Below are 25,069 nucleotides of genomic sequence, written 5' to 3'. Positions count from 1 at the left end.
AAGTGTATTGGTTATTTCTAACATGCGTGTTATATGCGTTTTGTAGGAAATCGCATCCATCTATGCATGTTTTACCTGTAAAACTAGTGTCTAATTCCTGCAGCAAAGAAAGGGAAGAGAAAGAGAAAGAAAGGGAGAAAGGAAAGAAGGAAGGAAAAGACAAAAGAATGACGAAGGGAGGAAGGAAGGAAGAAAGAAAGAAAGAAAGAAAGAAAGAAAGAAAGAAAGAAAGAAAGAAAGAAAGAAAGAAAGAAAGAAAGAAAGAAAGAAAAAGGAAGGAAAGAAAGGAAAGAAAGAAGGAAGGAAAAGAGAAAGAAAGGAAGAAAGAAAGAAAGAAAGAAAGAAAAGAAAGAAAGAAAGAAAGAAAGAAAGAAAGAAAGAAAGAAAGAAAGAAAGAAAGAAAGAAAGAAAGAAGATAGATCAGCAAACTGCTGTCCAGTTTGTGAAGCCATTTGCAAACGTCATTCCCTCTCTAAGCCTCCCTAAATCGTGGCCCCCAACTCCTGAGTCCCTAGATTAGACAGCACCCAAAGCTCCAAAGATGCCCTCCGGTACTGTGTATCTGTCAAAGCCGCGGAGAGGCGGAATCCCGACCCGGCTCCCTACTAAGCCTTATAAGGAAACCAGCCGGTAACTTCCGCCGGGAAAAACCGAACCGTCCCGACGCCCGCGGTTGGGACTCGGGAAAACCCGGAGCGGTCCTCGGGGCCGCCCACCTGGCAGGAACCGCTTTGGGCCGGTGCGAGCGCGAGAGGGCGCCAGGCGGCCCCGCCTCGGGGGAGCTGCAGTCCCGCTCCAGACCTGCCGGGGGCGCCAATATCCGGGTTCCGGGGCGGAGGCGGCGCGCGCGACGCTCCGCACTTCCGGTTCCGGCGTCGGGAGGAGTCGACCGCTACTTGGCCAGAGCGCTGAGGCGTCCCGGCTTCGTCGTCAGCCAGTCCAGTCCGGTCGGCGCTCCGCACTGTTCGCTACCAGCTTCCCCCAGCTCCATCGCCGGCCGCTCCCCGACCTTGCTGCGGGCTTGGATTTAGTCGGTGAGTCGGCGGGGCTCGTGAGGGCGGAGGTGCCGGGGCGTGGGGCTCCCGGGGAAGCATCCCCTCAGCGAGAGGGGCTGGCGGCGGGTGACGTCGTCCCCGGCGGGTTTCCTCGGAGCGTGACGTCAGAGCGCGGCCGCCGAGGGCGGGGGGGGGCGAGCGAGCCCGGCCCCTCCCCCACCCGACCCGACCGGAGTCGGCTGGTTCGCTCCGGTTGCACCCGGATTCCCCTTTGTTCCGGCCCTTGGGGGCTGCTGCCTAATTAGGACTTCCGGTCCGTCGCCCCCTCCCCGCCCCGCGCGTAGGTTTCGGCTCCCAGAAGGCGACGGGCCTGCATCCTGGCCCTTGCAGGGGAGTCGGTGAGCAAGGGCCTGAGCCAGACTGCAGTCTATTGGGGGATCCCTCCCAGAATTGCTCCTGTCTGGTGCCTCTCGTGAGAGTCGGGTGTTTGGGGGAGAGCTGGGCCTTTCCTCGGAAAATTCCCAGCCCTGCCCGCTTCGCATCGCATCGCCTAGGAAACGGTTTTGCGTCGCTCCCGGTGCTCCCAGGGGTGCAGCGCCCCAGGGGGAAGCCGGTAAGTCGGTGCCAGGTAAGAAGGAACCTTCCGAAAGCTGCCAGGGCTTCTGTGGGAGCCGCCAATAATCTCGACTCACCCCGTCTCTGCAACTCCTGGGAAAGCTAAGTTACCCCGACACCTAAGTCGGGACCCCTGGAGCTTGACAGTTAGGGATCTTTTACATTGTGAAAATGGGGTGGGAGTGGGGGGATCCTGTGTGCCCCCCCTGAGACTTCCTGAAGCTGTCGTTCCCCTCCAGCCCCCTTTTACCATCAGATACGCTGGACTGTCCAGCTTGGGAAATTTTCTCATTTTCCTGTTTCTGGACTAAGAACTGCCCGTCAAGAAACATGGCGCTGTGACGTCAGTTGTAAAAACTGATGTTTATGCTTTTGCTTTGCTGCTGTGCGTGACCAGTTCGTCAAAAGTTTGTGGTATTGAGGCCGGAACGATATAGCACCGTGGTAGGGCGTTTGCCTTGCATGTGGCCGAATGGGATAGACCCAGGTTCCATCGCTAGCATCCCATATAGTCTCCTGCGCAGAGCCCAGAGTAACCCCTGAGCGCTGCCGGGTGTGACCCAAAATAAACCAAAAATAAATGAATATATAAGACAAAAGTGTATGGTATTGGGGCTGGAGCGGTGGCGCAGGGCGTAAGGCTTCTGCCTTGCCCGCACTAGCCTAGGACAGACAGCGGTTCGATTCCCTGGCGTCCCAATTGGTCCCCCAAGCCAGGACCGATTTCTGAGCGCATAGCCAGGAGTAACTTCAGAGCGTCACTGGGTGTGGCCCAAAAACCAAAAAAAAAGAAGTTTATGGTATTATGAAATGATGGGGAGTTTTTGTGGGTTTTTTTTTTGTTTTGTTTTGTTTGTTTTTTGGGCCACACCCGGTGACGATCAGGGGTTACTCCTGGCTATGCGCTCAGAAGTTGTTCCTGGCTTGGGGGACCATATGGGACGCCGGGGGATCGAACCGTGGTCCGTCCAAGGCTAGCGCAGGCAAGGCAGGCACCTTACCTCTTGTGCCACCGCCCGGCCCCTGTGGGTTTTTTTTTTTTTTAAATCTATTTCAAGGGAAAGCTTTGCTGCAGACATTATTTGCTCTCTTTGCCCAGAGATTGGGGTAGTTCGCTCTGGCCCTAGCCAGCCAGGGCAAATACAGTTTTATTCTGAGAACTCTACACTTTTAGTATTTATGCTGTTTTCTGTGCCCACATGCAAAAGATTATAAGTGAATAAATATCCTATTGTCCCCTCTGTTATAAGCATGTTATTTTTTTGTTTGTTTTGGGGCCATACTCGGCAGGGCATAGGGGTTACTCCTGGCTCTCTGCTCAGAAATTGCTCCTGGCAGGCCCGTGGTACTACATGGGATGCCAGGGATGGAACCTGGGTCATTTCAGGTCCCTGTGCAAAGCAGACGCCCTACCGCTGTGCTATCGCTCTGGCCTCCAGGCATGTTATTCTCTTTTTTTTTTTTTTTTTTTTTTGGTTTTTGGGCCACACCCTGTGCCGCTCAGGGGTTACTCCTGGCTATGCGCTCAGAAGTTGCTCCTGGCTTCTTGGGGGACCATATGGGACACCGGGGGATCAAACCGCGGTCCGTCCTAGGCTAGCACAGGCAAGGCAGGCACCTTACCTCCAGCGCCACCGCCCGGCCCCAGGCATGTTATTCTTAAGGCTTTTGGTTTGAACATTACTGACATGTACTTCATAGTTGAAACAAGTGCATTCAATGAACTGAAATGATTGAAGTCTTGGTGGGAAGATTTTCTTCTAACAATATAGTGGTATAGGGAGGAAATAGTTAAAGGTTAAAAAGAAAAAGAATGACAACAGAGAAAAATTGCCTGAATGGAAGTCAGAATAGACCCAGGCCCAGAATATGAAGTGGATAATCCTAACATTTTGTTCTTTCCAACCCCTGTTGTCTTACTTAAACCCAAGGGAAAGTGCTCACCCAGCCACCTAGTTAAGAAAAATACAAAAGGGGCCGGAGAGATAGCACAGCGAAGTTTGCCTTACAAGCAGCTGACACAGGACCTAAGGTGGTTGGTTCAAATCCCGGTGTCCCTTATGGTCCCCCGTGCCTGCCAGGAGCTATTTCTGAGCAGATAGCCCAGAGTAACCCCTGAGCACCGCTGGGTGTGGCCCCCCCAAAAAAAAAAATACGAAAGAAGTGTTTTTTTCCCTTGTTTTGTTTTGTTTGGGGGGGGGGGCACACCTAATAGCGCTCAGGGGTTACTCCTGACCTTGACTCCCATTTCAGAAATCACTCCTAGCAGGCTTGGGGGACCATATTGAATGCTAGTGATTGACCCTGGTTGGATGTGTGCAAGGCAAATGCCCTACATGCTATCATGTCTTCTACCCCAAACATTGGTTTGGTTTTTTTTTAACTTTCCTGCCTAAAGAAACCCCATGCCCCAGCTTCCCTGCCCTGTCCTTCCTTTCTTGATATAAAGCTTCTACTGAGTTTGGCACTAAGATTTTCTTAGTTATGGCACTCATCCTTCCTCTGTTTTTTTTTTGTTTGTTTGTTTGTTTTGTTCTGTTTTGGTTTTTTTCGGGCCACACCCGTTTGATGCTCAGGGGTTACTCCTGGCTAAGTGATCAGAAATTGCCCTTGGCTTGGGGGGACCATATGGGACGCGGGGGGGGTGGTGGGGTGGGATTGAACCGCGGTCCATCCTACGCTAGTGCTTGCAAGGCAGACACCTCGCAGGCCCCATCCTTCCTCTGTTTTAACCAATCTGAACTACTTACACTTTCTCCCCACACACACACAAGCACACCCTGCTGTGCTAGGACTTAACTCCTGACAGTGCTCAGGGATCATTACCTGAGCTATTTAGGGAACCATACTATCCCATAGGGGACCAGACCTAGGATTGAACGTAGGTCAAAAAGTGCCTTACTGGGGCTGGAGAGATACCATGGAGGTAGGGCATTTGCCTTGCATGCAGAAGGACGGTGGTTTTAATGCCGGCATCCCATATGATCCGCGAGCCTGCCTGGAGCTATTTCTGAGCATAGAGCCAGGAGCAACTCGAGTGCTGCCGGGTGTGAGCCAAAAAACAAATGAACAAACAAAAAAGTGCCTTACTTACTGTACTACTCCAGTCTGAATTGCTTACACCAGGGGTCTCAAACTCAGTTTACCTGGGGGCCGCAGGAGGCAAAGTCGGGGTGAGGCAGGGCCACATAAGAGATTTTGCTTACCGAATATTCGCAATAGAAAATCGCATTAGTAAGAAAAAAAATCGCATTAAACATTTGCGTAACCCGAACGAAACTGCTCGGGGTATGCGAATGTTTAATGCGATTTTTTTCTTATTAATGTGATTTTTATTGCGATTATTTGGTAAGCGAATAATCGCGAATATTGCGATATTTGAAGGCTGGCCGCAGGCCACAAAATACTGTACGGAGGGCCGCGAGTTTGAGAGCCCTGACTTACACTTTCACAGATTCTGTTGATTCTTTTTCAGCCTTTGTGCAGGCTTTTTCCCTAGGATCCCCATCTCCTACTCTCAACTGTTTACTCATTGTAGAGGCACAGGATTCCCTCCCCCAATGCTTCCTTGAGTCCTTTAAGAGTTGTGGGGTGCTAACAAATGTTCTTGTACTTAATTACCCCAATTTCAACTTACAGTTCTTTCTCTGTGTTGTGAACTCTTTTAGCCTGTATTTCATATGATACTATTAATTGTCCCAAAGCGCAACCCAGTACCTGGTATATATGTTTCGATTCATGTCTGATAGATATAGAAAATATAAATGTGATTGTTAAAAAAATGATTTTTGGGGGCCGGAGAGAAAGCATGGAGGTAAAGCATTTGCCTTTCATGCAGAAGGTCATTGGTTCGAATCCCGGCATCCCATATTATCCCCTGAGCCTGCCAGGAGCGATTTCTGAGCATAGAGCCAGAAGTAACCCCTGAGCACTGCCGGGACTAAAAAAAAAAAAAAAAAACAAGAGACAGGGGGGGGAAGGGGAGGGGGGAGGGAGGGAGAGAAAGAAATGATTTTTTCAGATTACTTTCTTCAAAATGTTAAATGTTCAGAAGCTTTGAAATTTCCAATTTCTTGATGCAAAACAATATATCTGATAAAACATAATGAAAAATACTCTTGAAATTCATGCTTTCATGGCTGAAGAGACAGTACAGTGGAAAGGTTCTTTCCTTGCACACTGCCAATCAGGATTTAATCCCCAGCACCCCACTTGGTCCCCAGAACAAATTTAAAAAACTAGAAGGTATTTCAGTATCCTTTCCCCTATACTAACAATACAAAAATCCTGATCTTCTTATACATGTAGGACTTTCTAGATTATTAAATGTTTTAATTTTCTGTGAAGTAGTTAATAACGTGTCTTTATTGGAGCTAGAGATAGCACAGTGTGAGGCTGTTTGCCTTGCACAGGGATGACCCGGGACAGACCCGGGTTTGATCCCCAGCATTCTATGGTCACCAAGCCTGCCAGTAGCGACTTCTGAGCGCAGAGTCAGGAGTAACCCCTGAGTGCTGTTGGGTGTGGCACAAAAAAAATCTAAAAATAAAATAAAAATAAAAACTTGTCTTTATCAAAAGAATTCAGGTTTAATAACTATGTAGCCCAATATACCACAGTTGGTTGAGCTTATGAAATCTGTTGCCAGTAGACACTAGTAATTCATTAATCCACCTTTCTTAATTCCTCTTGACTGGATTACTATTTTTGTTAGGTGGGATTAACAGAAATGTTTCACTTTCCTAGTGTGTTTCAAAATAAATTTTGTGTTGGGGTCAGAACAATAGTACAGAGGATAAGGCTCTTGCTTTTATACATGGCCCTCCCAGGTTCTATCCATTCCATATCCAGCCAGAAGGAAGTCTTTAGTACTGCTGTGACCCAAAATCCCCAAAAATAGGGCCCAGGGAGATAGCACAGTGGTGTTCGCCTTGCAAGCAGCCGATCCAGGACCAAAGGTGGTTGGTTCGAATCCCATGTGGTCTCCCGTGCCCGCCAGGAGCTATTTCTGAGCACATAGCCAGGAGTAACCCCTGAGCACCGCCGGGTGTGGCCCGAAAACCAAAAAAAAAAAAATCCCCAAAAATAATAATAATGAATTTTGTACTGTTTAAAATTACTATTCTGGGTCCAGAGAGTACAACCAGCTGAGAGTTTCATATGTAGGTCAGGCACCTCTTGATCCCCTGAATACTACTGGAAACAACCCCCCAACCCCAACATACATGCTAGAGTAACTTTTGACCACTATTGAGCCAGGCCTCCCCTACCCCAAAATAAATAAAATAATATTACATTCTGGCTACTCAGGAAGTACACTGACTTTGTTTTTCCTTTAACTGATAGGAATCTCCTACCATGACTAGTAACAGTAAAGAAACAAAAAGTTGCTTTAGATTGGGCTGGAGGAGTACTTCCCTTGCTTGCAGTAGACCCACCACGTGCTCCCTGGAGCACAGAGCCAGATGTTAAACCCTGAACTCCCACCAGGTGTAGCCCGAAAGCAAACCAAGAGAAAAAAGAAGTAGCTTTAGATTATTCCTCCCCTGCCCAAAAATAAAGTAAAAATGTTTTTCTTCTTTGTTTCTTTGGAATGAGGCATTAAAAATCAGTTCAAGGGGCCTGAGACATAGCACAGTGGTAGGGTGTTTGCCTTGCATGTGCCCGGCCCAGGACGGACCTGGGTTCGATTCCCAGCATCCCATATGGTCCCCTGAGGCTGCCAGGAGCGATTTCTAAGTGCAGAGCCAGGAGTAACCCCTGGGCAGGTTGGGTGTGACCCAAAAACCAAAAGAAAAAAATCAGTTCAAGATGGTAGATAGATTAAATTAAGAAGCTTCTAAAGGAAACAGTGACTAGGATACAAAGACTACTCATAGAATGGGGGGAATGTATTCCTCTGATAAAAGGTTAATATCCAAGATATGCAAGGAAAAAAAAATCTAACTGCATCCAAAAAGATGAAAAGTAATGAGCATTTTCTCAAAGAAAAAATACAGATGACCACCTGCCAAAAGGTAGATGAAAAAAATGTTCCACATCACTAGTCATAAGAGAGCTGCAAATCAGAACGAGATATCATCTCTCAACAAAGAGAACAACTAGTGTTGGCACAGATATGGGGAGAAATGGACTCTTATTTACTGCTGGTGGGAATATTGACTGGTCCAGCCTTTTTGGAAAAATATGAATATTCCTAAAAAATAGAAATTGAGCTTCCATATGATCCAGCAATACCACTCCTAGGAACCCAAAAACAGTACAGAAAAGTCCTGTGTTGCAGCACTATGTACAATAACCAGAATCTGAAACAGATGAGTGGCTAAAAATAAAAGTAGTACATCTGCACAATGGAACACTATGCAGCTGTTGGGGGAAATGAAGTTTGCTTATATCTGATGGATATGGAAATTATGCTGAGTGATATGAGTCAGAGGGAGAGGGATAGACATAGCATAATCTCAATCATTTGTGGGATATAAGAAAAATAAACTGCTGGAGTGGTGGCGCAGTGGTGGGGTGTTTGCTTTTTACATGGCTGACCTAGGATAGACTGTGGTTCGATCCCCCAGCATCCCACATGTGGGGTCCCACAAGCCAGGAGTGACCCCTGAGTGTCACCAGATATGGCCCCCAAACCAAAAAAAAAAAAAAAAACACACAACTTTCAGGACTGGAGCAGTAGCACAGCGGTAGGAAGAGCAGTAGAGTTTTGGCCTCACATGCAATAGACCTAGATGGACCCAGACATCATCCTATAAGGTCCCCAAGCCTGCCAGAAGCAATTTCTGAGCACAGAGCCAGGAGTAACCCCAGAGCGCCACTAGGTGTGGCACAGAAACAAACTAAAAAACAACTTTCTTGCAAACTTATTGATATTAAATTGTAGAATTGACATTTTAATGATTCTGTGATCCAGAAATATATTATGTTTATGGTTTTGTTGTGTTTTTGGTTTTTGTGTTATTCATTTTTGGGCCATACCTGACAGTGTTCAGGGCTCGGAATTACTTCTCCTAATGAGGCTTAGAGGAGCCTTATTGGGTACTGGGAGTCAAACCCTGGTCTGCCATGTGTAAGATTTGAGCACTATACCCACTCTTGCCCTGGATCTATGTGTTTTTTAAAAACTATGAAGGAAGAAAGTAACTCTGAAGGCCTAATCAGCAAGACCATAATGAAACTGACTTGGTTACTTGGTTAGTCTCAGCTCTAGAATGAATGTGAACTGTGATACACAACCACTTTCAGATTTTACAAGACTCACCCTTGTTTGAAAAGCATGTTAGTGTTATGTGGACTTTAAACTTGTCTTGCAGTGATCATTTCCTTATGATGATGATGATTATGTAATATTCAGTAGAAACATATGGGGGTGGTTTTTTGTTTTATTTTCTACCAGCATGGCTCAGTCCTGGTGTGCTTGGGGGGCCCATATGTGGTTCTGGGGATTGAACCTGAGTCACATATATACAAAGCAAGCATACTGCCCACTGTACTCTGGCTCTAAAATAAGTCTTATCAAAGAAATAAATGAATAATTGTTTTTTGGTGTTCATTCAAATTGTTTTGGTATTTTGTTTGAATAAAGTCAAAGATGTAGCAGTTGTGATTTAGGCTTTGTGTTTATATAAATTCTTTAATTGAATGACAATGAAATACACAGTTCATGATTGAGATCCAGTCATACAGTATCCAACACCTTTCACCAGTGCACATTTCCCCCCACCAATGTCCCCAGTTTTCCCCCTGCCTGCCTTTGTAGCATTCTTTCTTCCCCCCTCACATACACACATTCTTTCAGACAATGGTTTGTAATCTTGTTACTGAAGGAGTATCATGAGTATTACTATCTTCTTTTAGTACCCAGTTCTTGCCCAGAGCGATCATTTCCAAACTATCCTTGTCATAGTGGTTCCTTCTCTTTCCTAACTACAATCCCCTACTGTGGCAAACTTCCTACTATGGGCCAGTTCTCCTGGCCCTTGTCTCTATTGGATTTGGATATTATTACCGTGCTTTTTTTTGGGGGGGGGGTTGGTTTTTGGGTCACACCCGGTGACGCACGGGGGTTACTCCTGGCTCATATGGGATGCCAGGGGATTGAACTGTAGTTTATCCTAGGACAACCGCATGCAAGGCAAACGTCTTATTACTGTGCCACTGCTCCAGCCCCCAACCATGCTATCTTTTTATATATATTCCACAAATGGGTGCAATCATTCTATGTCTATCCCTCTCCCCCTGATTCAATTCACTCAGCATAATACTCTCCATATCCATTCATATATAAGCAAATTTCATGACTTTACTTTCCTTTTTTTCTTTTTCTTTTAAGAGGTGTACCCTGGGGCTGGAGAGATAGCATGGAGGTAAGGCGTTTGCCTTTCATGCAGAAGGTCATCGGTTGGAATCCCTGCATCCCATATGGTCCCCCCTGTGCCTGCCAGGGGCGATTTCTGAGCTTAGAGCCAAGAGTAACCCCTGAGCGCTGCCGAGTGACCCCCCAAAAAAACAAACAAACAAAAAAGAGGTGTACCCTAACATGGGACTCCGGGCTTTGAACCTGAATGTTTCAGAGGCTGCTTGTAAACCATTCAGGTTCACAGGCTGCTTGCTAGTCAAGCACCTGGCCACTGAGCTAGATCGAGGGCCCCATGACTTTACTTTTTTCCTAACAGCTACATAGTATTCCATTGTGTAGGTGTACCACAATTTCTTTATCTACTCATCTGTTTTCAGGCACTTGGGTTGTTTCTAGATTCTAGCTGTTGTGATAGTGCTGAAATGAATATAGGAATACAAAGGGTTTTGCTGCATTTTCTGTTGTTGGGCCCCTAGAATATATTCCTAGGAGCAGTAGTGCTGGGTCATCTTGGAGCTTAATTTTCAGGTTTTTGAGGAATGTCCGAATTGTTTTTCAAAATGGATGAACCAATCTACGTTCCCACCAGCAGTGAATGTGAATCCCTTTCTATCCATATCTATGCCAGTACTAATTGTCTTATTTCTTTTTTTTTGTTTGTTTGTATTGTTTTTGGTTTGGGGGACCACATCTGTTTGATGCTCAGGGGTTACTCCTGGCTATGCTCTCAGAAATCGCCCCTGGCATGGGGGGGACGATATGGGACACTGGGGGGATTGAATCGGGATCTATCTGTCCTAGGCTAGCGCTAGCAAGGCCACCTCTCTGCCCCCTGATTATCTTATTTCTTTGTGTTGTGTGCTAGTCTCTGTGGTGAGATGATAGCTCATTGTTGTTTAGATTTGTATTTGATTTGTAAATTACCCTGGCTGTGCTGGGGAGGGGGCTATATTCTCAGTGCTTAGGGAACTGTGTAACTTTATTCCCAGAAAACCATCTGGGCTAGCAGCAGGGAGGTCAGGTGTCTAGTCTTTTTGTACCACTCACTGCAGGATTACTCCTGGCAGGTTCTAGGGACTATGGGATGCTGGGGACCAAACCTGGTCAACCGTATGCAAGGCAAATGCCCTACCTGCTGTACCTGCTTCAGCCCTAATATCTATTGTTTACCATACCAAATATTACCAACTTAAAGATAAATAGATATAAAATTTTTATCCTGGTGGAAATGAGCAGGGACACATCTAGTGGTGCTCAGATCAAACCAAGCCAGTATAGGCAAGGCCATCTTTCAGGCTCTTTATGATTATTTTGTAATTGCAGTGTTGTTACTGTTGTCGCTGTTGTGGGGGGGTGGTTTGCTGGACAAGCATGGCAAGCAGGAGCCAAGCCAGCAGTGCTCAGGGATTACTCCAAGCAGAGTCAGGAGATCCTTTAAGGCTCTAGGCGTCAATCTCTGGTTGGATGTCTACGAGGCAAGGACTTTGCCCACTGTATCTCCTCAGTCCCTGTAATGTTCGGGTTTTTTTTTTTTTAACGTACCTAAAATAGCAAAGCAATCAAAAGTAGAATATATCCTGTCTTTTGATTTATTTTTTGGTCATACTTGGCAGTAGTCAGGGTCTACTCCTGGCACTACCCTCAGGGATCACTTTTGATAGTGCTGAGGGAACCGTATGGAATGCTGGGGTTCAAACCCAGGTTAGCTAGCCTCTTGTAAGGCAGACGACCTATCCTCTACCCTCTGTACTGTCATACTGGCCCTATTTTTTTGTTTGTTTTGTCTGTTTAATATGAAATCAGAAAACAAGCAAAAGGGCAGTTGCTGGGTTGGAGGAGGAAGTACATTGGAAAGGAAGGTTAGTAACTAAACCTTCTGGACTGAAGGAAGTGGTCTGTATGTCAGGTGGTTAAAGAGGTATTTGATATTGTTAGAACTTTTTGACCTGAACACTTAGGACCTTTATTGCATCTTTATATATATATATATATATTTTTTTTTTATTTAATTGATCAGAGTGGATGTGGTCTAAGGACATAAGCAAATTCATGGGGTGAACAGCAGAGCAAAACTGAAATTTAAAGATACTAACTTTATGGGGCTGGATAGATAGCCTTGCTTGTGGCTGATGTGAGTTCAATTCATGGCTTCTCATATGGTCCTCCAGCACCACCAGAAATAATTCTGATGCAGAGCCAGGAGTTAGCCCTAAGAATCACTGATATGGCCTCAAAACATATACATACATACATACATACATACATACATACATACATACATACATACATACATTCTACTTAATGTGACCAGAGAAAGAGTGTCCATTATATAAGACCCCCCAAAAAACTATAATTTGAAACAAGATACCTGTTTTTATTCTATCATAGCATAAAAGTTATGTAAAAAATAATATATACATGGGCCAAAATGGTAATGGAAGTGATAGGATGTTTGCCTTGTATGCGCTAACCTAGGACGGACCGCGATTCAATCCACTGGCATCCCATATGTTTCCCCAAGCCAGGAGCAATTTCTGAGCATCACTGGGTGTGGCCCAAACAACAAACAAGCAAACAAGAAATGTGTGTGTGTGTGTGTAAGAATTTATGTTCTGTAAATATTAAAAATGCTGCCTTTAAAATGTTCCCCCTTTTTTTTTTTCCAGAAAAATGTCTGAAGAGTTTTCGGTAAGTTGATGCACTTTTTATATTTTTTATAAATATACACTTTAAAAGAGATGATTCTTTGAATTTTTTGTTTGTAATAGATGATTTACCTTAGCTTAAAGTTTTGCCTCAGTTGTTTTCTTAGCCTGGTAGAATTTAATTCTATTAATTGTTATAAGCAATAATCCAACATTTGTGCATGGCATGTACCAGATACTATGTTAAGTGTATTATTATCTCCTAAGCCTTAAACTAATCCTAGACTTTTTGATAATGAGGAAACCGAATATTAAAAGAGGGTAGAACATTTGGTTGAAAGCTAGTATATATCATGTTGTATCTAGAAAACTCAAAAACTTCTTTGAGAAATCTTTGCTATGAAGTTGATAGTCATAATAATCTCTCAAAGTTTATATTAAATGAGTTATTTCTAAAATAAACACTTTGCCTTTTAAAAATGCAACCAAAGATTTATAATCCTTGACTCTGGCTTACTTGTCTTTTATGGGTTTCTAATAACTTTTGGCAAGACTTGTCCATGGATGAGCTTGCTAAGACTGCTAAAATGTGCTTGTTCTGTATTCCAGTTGGCAGATGCACTGCCTGACCATTCCCCTGCCAAAGCCTCAGCTACAAGTAATACAAAACCTGGCCAACCTCCACAAGGTTGGCCTGGTTCCAGTCCTTGGAACAACCCAAGTGCTCCACCTTCTATGCCATCTGGACTCCCACCAAGTGCAACACCCTCCACTGTGCCTTTTGGACCCGCACCAACCGGAATGTATCCATCTGTGCCTCCCACCGGACCACCTCCAGGACCCCCAGCACCCTTTCCTCCCTCTGGACCATCTTGTCCCCCTCCGGGTGGTCCGTATTCAGCCCCAACTGCTGGGCCATATCCTACGCCAAATATGCCCTTTCCAGAGCTCCCAAGACCATATGGTGCCCCAACAGATCCAACTGCAGCTGGTCCTTTAGGTCCATGGGGATCGATGTCTTCTGGACCATGGGCACCCGGAATGGGAGGGCAATATCCTGCCCCTAATATGCCATATCCATCTCCAGGGCCATATCCTGCTCCTCCTCCCCACACACAAGGGGCAGCACCACCTGTTCCATGGGGCACTGTTCCACCTGGCGCGTGGGGACCACCAGCACCATATCCTGCCCCTGCAGGATCATACCCTACACCAGGACTCTATCCCACTCCAAATAATCCTTTTCAAGTGCCTTCAGGACCTTCTGGTGCTCCACCAATGCCTGGTGCCCCTCATGTGAGTGTTTAATTTTTCATTGAACATGCAGTAACATGCAATTGAAAAATACCTCCAGTTTTTAGTGTAATGTTGGAAAGCTCTTTAAACTTTAGAAGAAAGTGGTATGCCTATTAAAATATGAAATGTAGGGGCCGGTGAGGTGGCGCTAGAGGTAAGGTGTCTGCCTTGCAAGCGCTAACCAAGGAAGGACCGAGGTTTGATCCCCCGGCATCCCATATGGTCCCCCCAAGCCAGGGGCAATTTCTGAGCGCTTAGCCAGGAGTAACCCCTGAGCATCAAATGGGTGAGGCCGAAAAACAAAAAAAATGAAATGTAAATTTTATAGGTAAAACATTTTAGAAGGATGAAAATACAAGCAATCCCTATACTAAAAATATGAAAACTTCCCAAAAATTTCCCGTAACTTCAGTAAGTACTATCCTCAAAAACATTCTCGAAATTTCATTTTACAGTTTGCATTTTGTTGGTCTTTTTTTTTTTTTCCTGTTGCACATTATTTTTAGAGTCCCAGTGTGACCTCAGAATGAGGCTGTATTGTCTCAGTGCTCAGAAAGAGCTGCTGGTAGGCTCGGGGAACCACACGGGATGCCAGGAATCGAACCCCAGGCTGGGTGTGTGCAAGGCAAACGCCCTTCCACTCGTGTGCTATTGCTCCAGCCCAGAGACTTCACAGATTTTAAAGCCACCTCGGGCATATTTCTGTTATTTCACAGGGGCACTGGTTGTAGGTCATGACCTTGTCGATGATGATTAGGCCCTTGATAAAAAACAAAAAGAACGTGACCAGCACCATTTCCTTGGCCCAGGCATCATTGAGGAAGGTGGCAAGTCTCTGGGCCATCTTGGTCTTGGCAGGAGGCGGCAGTGGTGACAACCAGGGTCTGGAGCACTCCGGAAATTGTATTCACCCCCAAATGTGCATCTGCCAACTCACTGTGTGTGCGCACTGGCACAAACCAAGCAGGAACAAGTACAAGGAGCATTCTCTTTATTTTTCTTCTATTTTCCTTTAAAAAAAAAATTAATCGGGACCAGGAGGGTGGCGCTAGAGGTAAGGTGTCTGCCTTGCAAGCGCTAGCCAAGGAAGGACCGAGGTTTGATCCCCCGGCATCCCATATGGTCCACCAAGCCAGGAGTGATTTCTGAGTGCATAGCAGGAGTGTAACCCCTGAGCGTCAAACGGGTGTGGCCCAAAAACCAAAAAAAAAAAAATTATCTCTTGGAGTCAGAGCAGTCGTATGGTGGAGAGCACTTGCCTTACACACAGCCAACGCAGCATCTCATATCCCCTGAGAACCAGAGGGTATGGCCCCAAACAAAAATTCTCAATATTGTTTATATAGCAGCACATCATACAGTTTAGTAAAGACAGATTTTCAAGAAATCTAGGGGAATGAACATGTAACATTGCACATCTTTCAATATACTCTCAATATTGTTTTCTGGGAAACTTTAAAAATTTTTAGCAGCACTGTGTTCAATATATTGTATTACTAGACTAACACTTTGTTGTTAGCCAAGGTAGAAGAGGGCTGACAGTTGAGGTTCCCAATTTGGGCCTAGGCTGAAGTAGAAAAGTAGATCCGGGGCCGGAGAGATAGCAAGGAGGTAAGACATTTGCCTTCCATGCAGAAGGATGGTGGTTTGAATCCCGGCATCCCATATGATCCCCCGAGCCTGCCAGGAGCGATTTCTGAACTCATAGCCAGGAGTAACTCGAGCACTGCCATGTGTGACCCAATAAAAACAAAAAAAAGAAAAGTAGATCCTGCATGAAAAAGTGGAAGAGTATTTCCTTCAGGGGCCAGAGAGATAACACAGTGGTAGGGCGTTTGCCTTGCACACAGCCGACCCAGGATGGACCATGGTTCAAATCCCGGTATCCCATATGGTCCCCTGAGCCTGCCAGGAGCAATTTCTGAAGGCCACCAGGTGTGACCCAAAAACAAAAAACAAGCAAACAAGTATTTCCTCTGTTGGTAAACCATATGAATATTCAAATGTAGAGATAGAATTCTCCTTAACTCTTTGGAAGGAAATATGTTGGGGAGAGGGGCTATACTCAGCTGTGCTAAAGACCTAATACTGGCTCTGCACTTAGGTATCACTCCTTGCCAGCTTGGATTAAATGGGATGCGAGAGATTGAACCGGGTTCACCACATGCAAGGCAGATGTCTTGCCTGCTGCATTATCATTCCAGCTCCAAAACAAATAGATCTGCAAGGTCACCTCCATTATGAAGGAAAGAAATCTTAATAAAGCACCCCAAAAACCAACTTTTATTTGTTTAACATCTTACTCTATAATTTCTCCTTTAAAATTGATTTTGAAAATTGTATGCCAAAGTAATTTGTGTTTAACTTTTTCTTTTTTCTATTTCAGTCTTACCATTAAACTAATAATGGAAGAACAGATGATGCTTTGCTTTGTGAAGTACATATGTATGCACATGAATGCATATATTAAAATGATTTCACTAAGAAACATAAAAGAACACCTCTTGCACCTCTCAGAAGGTTATCTGCCTCGTATACTTGGATACATAGTACATCAGATGACTACAATCAGATAAAAATGTAAATCATCCTAATGTGATTTCATTTGGTTTTATGGAAAGTTAAAATGATTGTGTATATTGGATAGTTCTTTACTACAATTTGTTTAATATGAATTCTGCAATTTGGTAAATTATGAACCTGCGAACTTAAATATCTAAGATAATGTGTGGACTATTGAGAAACTATAACTTCATTGAAGATCTTTCTATAATCCTCAAAATAAAGGAAAACAATCACATTTCTATAAGTTAAGCAAATTATGCCTCAACCTTTTTTGAGCTCCTCTAGGTACAGGATTGTCATATGTTGAGTCATTAGCAAGGCAGTATTCCACTTTTATTTTTGAGCTTTTAGTTAAGGCTTTTTCTCTTTGAGTTCTACCGATTTGTTTTCTGGTTAGCCAAAGTGATGATACAGCTTTGAAATATAACATTTATGGAAGATTTTTCTTTTTAAAGAATGGTTTTGAATATCATGTTCATACTGCTTTGGGAAGAACTCAAGGGAGAAAATAATTCTCCTTTGTCTTTCCTCATTCAAACTAGAGGACGCCTTGAAATTTTAATAGGTAGTTTGCATTCCCATAAACCATATCTACCCAGAGCATTCCATTAAGCCAGTCTCCCTCTCCCTTGTACTTTGACAGAAGTACATTCCTTATTTCTCCCTGCTGGGGACATTGACACACTCTTGGGATCTACATAAACACATGCAGTGAACTTGAAGAACTTGTGCTATATAGCCATGATTGTTCTTTTGTACAAGTATGATCAAATTATATCCAGAGTCTGGTTATGTCCTCCTTAGTCCATTTATAAAGTCCTTAGAGCTAATAGTTTTGTATTTGTTGACAGGTAAATAAATAGAATTGGTGCCATTCTTAAAAACTTCTCTAACACCAGAAGTAATAAAGTGTAGACCTCTATGAGTTTAAAGCAATGATTGTGTTACTAAAACAGATATTGTTTATAATGACCAGAGTAGCCAAGAAGCTTTTGACACTTACATTTGAATTTTTTGTTTGTTTACTTTTAGTTTGTGGGCCGTACCTGGCAGTGCTTGGAGGTTGCTCCCAGCAGTGTTGGAACTTTGCCAATCTGGGGATCTAATCCTAATCTGCCATATATGCAAAGCAAACTTCAGATTTTGAGCTACTCCCTAGCCCAATTCATAGGTTTGAGATAGAAGTCACTATTTTCTTTGTCAAGGAAGAATAACACTGTCAAAAAACTGTTTTGAAACTATATCCACTGGGTTATTGTGAATTTCTTGACTTTGTAATAGAGATTTACCAGTTTTATACTCTTGTTTTTGCTTAGAAGCAAAGTATTTCATAGTTAATCCTATTTTAGTTAAAAGCCAAGAATTTCAAATGCTGCCAGTTTAATGACTTAAAGCTACCTCCTCTTAGGAAAGTAAACAGAAAACAAGACAGTCACCTTGGGGTACAACAGTCTTTTTTTTTTTAGACCTCCTTTTTTAACTGGTTGGCAGATTCAAGCTTCAGAATTAAAATTAAACTTGATATTCTGTGACCAGGTATATTGTTAGACAGCTCTTCATAGTGGCACAACTGGTGTTTTTCTTTTGTTTTGTTGTCAGGGACAAGCAGCAGCTGTCTTATCTCATAATTTACTGTCTAAACAGCCTCCTTTTAAAAGGCAAAGTAGTCTTAGTGGCATAGTGTATGCTGTCCATTGCTAGCATATCAGTTAACTCAGTGTTAAGATGATAGAGAAACTGGGATAGCTACAAAAATACCTGTTCTTACAGTGACTTTGTTTACATTGGAATGGGTGACAACTCTGGCTTTAGGTACAGTGTTGCACTAGAAAGGATAATGTTTCATTGAAAGAGGAAGAGTTAGAAGGTTGGGAATCTAATTGTGTAGTCCATTGATCATGGAGAAAATCTTGCTAACAGACTGGAAACACACGATTTGAAATCACTACTCTTCATAAGCAATTTTAGGGTTTGGTTTGGTTTTGAGGCCACAGCTGGTGGTACTCAACTGTTACTCCTGGCTCTGCAGACGGGAATACTAGGAACTGAATCCAGGTTGGCCACATGCAAAGCAAGCACAGTACCTACTGTACTGTCTGGCCCCTTAATAAGCAGTTTTTGGTAACAGCCTTTTCTGCTCAACTTTTTTTAACCTTTGTGTATTTTATCTTAAAGACTTTTTGGTTTTGGTTTTGGTTTTGATTTTTGGGCTACACCCGGCAGCGCTCTGTTAACGCCTGACTCTGCACTCAGAAATTACTCCAGGCTGGCTCAGGAGACCATATGAGATACCAGGGAATAGGAAAAGAGAGAGAGAGAGATACCAGGAATTGAACCCAGGTCAGCCACGGGCAAGGCAAATGCCCTGCCCACAGTGCTATTGCTCTGGCCCTCTTAAAGACTCCTTTTTTCCTTTAAGGTCAAAACTAAATGGTCACAAGATTAGTTCATTAAAAGTAATTTTACTTTGTGGAAATAGGTATTTGGGGGTGTGCATTTGGACTTTCCAAGCAGAAATTTAAATTTGATAGGGATTATTATTATTAAAATGTATTGGAGTTAGAACCAGATTTTTATATACTGAACCTGAAAAAGATTACCAAAAACCAAAAAGTGGGGGGGGGGGCTAACAAGATAGTACAAGAGTTAAAGTACTTGTTTTATGTGTAGCTAACTTGCTTCAGTCCTCAGCACCATACATGAGTATTATTAAGTATGCTCTCACCATCCGCCTCAGAAAAATTTGTATATATTTCAGAATATATGAGATCTTCATTCACGGTTCTCAAGAATTCAGGCTCCTTTTGTGAAAGTGCTTAAAATAATTTAATAACAACTTTGGGATTGGCCTGTGGAACTGGTTCCACAACCCTATTTTGTATAAAGTAGTACATTTATTATTCAAGTACAGGCAACAAATTTATTTTTAATTACTTATGATCTTTTGGCAAGTTTTCTCTATTTTCAGTGACAAATAGTAGGGCCGAAAAGTGAAGAGATGGATTTTTACTTAGCTCGTCACACTGTGAGGATAGAATGTTGGGAAAGAAGTCAGTTTGCCTATCATCTTTAATCTTGCAAATATTTAGTGCCACCTGTTGTACTCAAATGTACATATTTTGAAACTATGGGTAGATCAACATAGTACTACTCAGTTTCAGTTAAAATACTGTGCCTAGTGTCAGTCAGTTGCCTACAATTATATATAGTTAGTGCCAGTGTCTTTCTCTTTCACCCTAAAGAAATCTAGTGCTAGTTTTTATAAAATGTCAGTGTTGGGCCCAGAGAGATAGCACATCAGTAGGGCATTTGCCCTGCTTGCAACCAACCCAGGATGGATGGTAGTTCAAATCCTGGCATTCTATATGGTCCCCCGAGCCTGCCAGGAGCAATTTCTGAGTGCAGAACCAGAAGTAACCCCTAAGCACCATCGGGTGTGACCCAAAAACAAATAAATAAAATGTCAGAGTAACAAGCCCTAGAAATTAAACCTAAGCACAGACTTCTAAGAAACATCAAAATTATAAAAAGTTGAATTTCCTACAAATTACACAGAATAGCACTGTACTATGCCGCCTAAAATACTGTTTTTGTTTCCGGGGGAAAGGATAGTAAAGCAATAGTAAAATTGAAGGCAGGGTTCCTTTTATTTTTAGAATTCTGACCAGTAAAATAACTGAATGAATTCAGTATTAAAAATGTACCGTGCAAGCTTGTGACTAAGGAATACTTGTGAGAAATGCACTTACCCAACTCAGATGTGTCCAATCCAGGTTACTTTACTGGGCATCAGAGATGAATGAAGGAGAAAGTCCTAGAGAGGCTCAAGTCTGAGGATGGCATTTACAGAATTTGTTAGTGCTCTCAATGTTAGTTTACTTAAGTAATGCAACTGTTGAGAATTAGAGGTTACCCTTGGGCTGTTTAAGGAGCAAAGTCTGGTAGACCTAAATTGATGTTACTTAAAAAGTGCAACTACTCAATCCTACAAATTAGTGGGATGCTGTAATCTTCACTTTCCCTCCCCTTTGATAAAGGCACTTTCACTGCCTTACTGATTCACAGATACTGATTTGCTGCCATTTAGTAAACTCGGTTTTTATGTGTGCTCTAGAGACTTTAAAATTGTTTTTCTAAATGTGACTCTTCCATTAACTAAACAGTGACAAATTTAATGTATGTAATTGTCTATGCATTTTAAATTAAACTGCCTGAAATGTGATCTGTTACGTACACACTTGTTTGTATCATGAACTGCAAGCAATTTGTTTGAGATGTTAGGTTTTATCACCTGCTGCTGTATTTGTAAACAAATGTAAACAAAGACAAATGTTGCTTTAAGAAGTAATTATAAGTAGATATGGTTTATGGATGTGATACTTGATGATTTTTTTATGATAAACTTGTTTGCCTTTGTGTATTATAGCTGAAAACTTTTTAAACATGTTTTTTCATGGTTTCATAGTCGTTAATATTCTTTGAACCGAATTTGGATCTTTCTTGAGCCAGTCTAGAACCTAATTACTGCAGATCATTTTGCTGAAGAAAGGTAGAACTGGGAAACTATGGACACACGTCGCGTATGATCTGAATTGAATTTGAATGCACTGGCTGGAAACAAAAGCCTTTCAGCACTGGTGTCTCTGGTCCTCTCCCTTCAAGGTTGAGCTATTCTTTGTAGCCAATTTGTGGGGGAAAAGCCCCTTCCCCCACAACTGCCCCTTTTCTCACATGCCTTAACTTCTACTCACTAGTGAGGAGGGTCCCTATTTACTTGGTAGTTTACCACTTTCTTGCCACGGGGAATTTGGTAGCTAAAGAGGTTTTCTTAAACTCTTTTGAGTTCTGAAGGAGTTTTTTTTTTTTTGTTTTTTTTTTTTTGCCTTATTGATCAAAGTTTAGCTGTAATTTGTATCGTTTTGTATATTAATATTCCCTTAAAGAAAACCATCTACATCAGAATTGGTTACCATCTGGAGTAGAGATGTTTTCCCTGTTATGAAATGGCATTTCTTTAATAAACATTCTTCCTATGATACCTGACCTAAACAGGCTCTTTTTTTTTTTTTTAACCACCATATTAAAACTGAGTGGGCCAAAGTGATAGCAGCAGGGCACTTGTTTGCATGCAGAGCACAGAGCCAGGAGTAACCCCTGAGCACCGCTGGGTGTGGCCCAAAAACAAAGAAACAAATAACTTAGAACCAATCCTATTGCTAAAGATCTGTAATTTTATGTGTTGGATTGGGTACGCCCAACTTAGAACTAGAAAGTTACTTTTGATGTTCATGACATATGGTAAGAACCCAGGCCTTGTGCACACAAAACATGGACTCAGCCTTTGAGTAAATGCCAGAGGCGAATGTGGATCATCTAGAATTGGTTGCAGTAACATGTGAATGGTACTATCATTGGAGCAGATTTGTATGTTAATGTAATAACTACAGTTATTATAGTTATTATTAACTATTACAAATATGTTGTAATTATCAACATTTTCGTCCTGTATTTCATACTGACTTAAGGATTCAGCACTTAGGAGATCTGGTTGGGTAGATAGTAGCTTTGTTTTCCTTATGGTCACAGTTTTACCATTAGCTAAGTTACAGAAACAGGAGCAAGAGAATACAAGTGTTTGCCTAGCATATGCCTGATCTACAGCACACTATGTGGTCCCCCATGACCCACCATAAGTGATCCCTGAGTGCAGAACCAGCAGTAAACAGTACCATCAAGTTTTGTCCTCCCCCCAAAATGTGACCCCATTTTGGCTTGGTTTTGTGTTTGGTTTTTTTGAGCCACATCTAGCAGTGCTCGGGTTACTCCAGGCTTTGCACTCAGAGATCAGTCGTGGCAGGCTACAGGCTATAGGACCAGGGATTGAACTCAGGTTGCTCTTAGGCTAGGCAAGTGCCCTACCCACTGTGCTATCACTCCAGACCTGTTTATTTCTTGGTTTATTTATTTCAGTAAATGTGCCCTCAGTAGAGGAAGCAAGCACTTTGTTGTCTTAAAGCCACTAATCCTAAAATTGGAACCCAAACGCAATTGCTTCATTTAAACCTATTTTTTTTCTTTTTTGGTTTTTGGTTTTGGGGCTACACCCGACGATGCTCAGGGGTTACTCCTGGCTGTCTGCTCAGAAATAGCTCCTGGCAGGCACGGGGGACCATATGGGACACCGGGATTCGAACCAACCACCTTTGGTCCTGGATCGACTGCTTGCAAGGCAAACGCCGCTGTGCTATCTCTCCGGGCCCTTAAACCTACTTTCTTCCCTAAAACTCAGTCTCCAAATACAGATCAGTTGTTTGGGGGGAACTAGGGATACCAGCAGAGAATATAATACAGCAGGTATAAGGGTGCAGCCAGGTGTGGCTCAAAGACAAAAGACTTACAGAAATTTAGGTAAGGACAGTTTGCTTGATAGTCTTTAAGTTTTTATTTCCTTGGTGGGGAAGGTAAAAGTACAAAAAGATTAGCTGCTTTGAAACTAAAATAAACTCGCTTGTAGGAAGAAGGGTCTGAGGCCATCCATAACTCAAAGTGTGGGATCCCCCTGGGATTGTATTCCTAGTACTATAGGATTCCCAGAGCACTGGGGGAGGGCGTGTCCCTCAAAAAATAACAACAAAGCTTGTAGATCTGTTTCCTAGTTAAGATTTACAAAAACCCTAATCGAAGTTTCACAAAGGCCACACTGGATTTGGTACCAGCATGCCTATATGCTCCCCTGAACCTTCCAGGAGTGAGCCCTCAACTCAGCCAGGAGTAAGCTGTGAGCATTGCCAATGAACTTTCTTTGTTTTGCTTTTGTTGTTGTTGTTGTTTTTGGGTCACACCCGGCAGTGCTCAGGGGTTACTCCTGGCTCCAAGCTCAGAAATTGCTCCTGGCAGGCGGGGGGGGGGGGGGGGGGGGCGGGATATGGGACAACGGGACTCGAACCAATGACCTGCATGAAAGGCAAACGCCTCACCTCCATGCTATCTCTCCGGCCCCACCAATAAACTTTTTTTGTTTGTTTGTTTGTTTTTGTTTTTGGGTCACACCCGATGACGCTCAGGGGTTACTCCTGGCTATGTGCTCAGAAGTCGCTCCTGGCTTGGGGGACCATATGGGACGCCAGGGGATTGAACCGCGGTCCGTCCTAGGCTAGCGCAGGCAAGGCAGGCACCTTACCTTTAGCGCCACCGCCCGGCCCCAAACTTTTAATCTTTAGAATTTTGCCTAGAAATCTTTCATACAATTTTCAAGAACCCACCAGCATAGGAAAATCCACTTTTGTGCTAACACCCTGGGAGTTGGGAGAATTTGGGCTTATTACACTAGCAGATCAAGCAGTGTGTGGTCTATAGGAAAAGGCGGCTGTTCCCCTCAACCCCAAGATCTGGGACCTATATTATAGGGGAGTGGCACGTGTAAACAGCTGGTAGGACAGGATAGAAGCATAATTCTCAAGCATGTTATTTGTAAAGCAAGGTCAACCCTATCTCAAGGACACAGTTTGAGTATGCTGTTGTCACAATGCAAGGCCAAGGTTGCACAAGGACATCCTGAGCACACTGTTGTCATAGCCCCTATTTCTGGCTTAGCACCCCCTGGCAGCTCCTGTTCTGCTGGTTGTTCGTTTGCGATGAGGACAGGACCTCATTTCTCTTTTTTTTTTTTTTTTTTTTTCTGGTTTTTGGGTCACACCTGGCAGCATTCATAGGTTCCTCTGGCTCTATGTTCAGAAATCACTCCTGGCAAGCTCAGGAGACCATATGGGATGCAGGGATTGAACCACTGATGACCTGCATGCAAGGCAAATGCTTTACCCTCCAAGCTATCTCCCCAGCCCCTCTGTCTTCAATCTTGAAGATGAAACAAAACAGTTGTGGTAGATATAGTACAGTGGGTACTTGCACTCACTTCCTAGTCTCTAAAATGAAAAAGCTGAACTAGGTGTTGCTGTAGACCCCTTAGGCCTCAAGCTCCATCCTGATCCATATCTGGTTTCCCAAAGGGCCTGGGGCTCTGATGGCTACTTAATCAGCCTAAGATGCTTGACTTTCCAAACTGGATTGTTATTAGTATGTCTCTAAATTAGAAATGATGTTTCTGCATAGAAAATACTATGGAAAAGAAACTTAGATGCTCTAGACTCGTGTTACAGTGCTCTTATAAAATTGGATCTTTAGAAATTGCAGAAAATCAAGATTTTCCAAATGGATTTAAAAAAAAAAAAAAAAAAAAAGATGCCTGACTTTCCTCCTAGCAGACTAGAACCATACTGAGAATGGGTACTGAAATCACAACACAATTTCATTAAGTAACTGGGGGAAAAAAAAAAAACTATATTGACTACTTTCCTGGTGATAAAAGTAATGCAGTTAATTAAAGCCATTTAGGAAATAGAGCTGTGGAAGTGAGTTTTACATAGCAGATCTGGTTACTTCCTCCTAAAATATGGTCAAGGGACCTTTGACTAACCCACCAACAGTTAGGCCTATTCCAGGGTGATTGGCAGGTGTGTGTTCCATATCTGAAACAAAGGCCCGTGCCCTGCCTGCTTGTCAGGTTCTTTAACAAAACATTTCCCCTAACA

At 43.2% G+C, this 25,069-nt stretch overlaps 1 protein-coding gene across 2 annotated transcripts; it reads left to right on the top strand.

Moving 5' to 3' along the window:
* The first annotated feature begins 924 nt into the window (after nucleotides 1–924).
* On the top strand, nucleotides 925–16,738 carry MAPK1IP1L (mitogen-activated protein kinase 1 interacting protein 1 like). 2 transcript variants are annotated; one of them, XM_049767519.1, is made up of 4 exons: nucleotides 925–1,034; nucleotides 12,642–12,663; nucleotides 13,230–13,916; nucleotides 16,303–16,738. In XM_049767519.1, exons 2-4 carry the CDS (start codon nucleotides 12,646–12,648, stop codon nucleotides 16,312–16,314), a joined length of 717 nt encoding a protein of 238 aa, XP_049623476.1. In that variant the 5' UTR covers nucleotides 925–1,034; nucleotides 12,642–12,645; the 3' UTR covers nucleotides 16,315–16,738. The 2 variants fall into 2 exon arrangements, with proteins under 2 accessions (XP_049623476.1, XP_049623482.1); XM_049767525.1 differs by lacking the exon at nucleotides 925–1,034 and adding an exon at nucleotides 1,256–1,308.
* The last annotated feature ends 8,331 nt before the right edge of the window (nucleotides 16,739–25,069 follow it).

Source organism: Suncus etruscus, chromosome 2 (genome assembly GCF_024139225.1).
Source record: "Suncus etruscus isolate mSunEtr1 chromosome 2, mSunEtr1.pri.cur, whole genome shotgun sequence".
Lineage (NCBI taxonomy): Eukaryota > Metazoa > Chordata > Mammalia > Eulipotyphla > Soricidae > Suncus > Suncus etruscus.
This window is presented reverse-complemented; position numbering and strand designations above follow the sequence as displayed.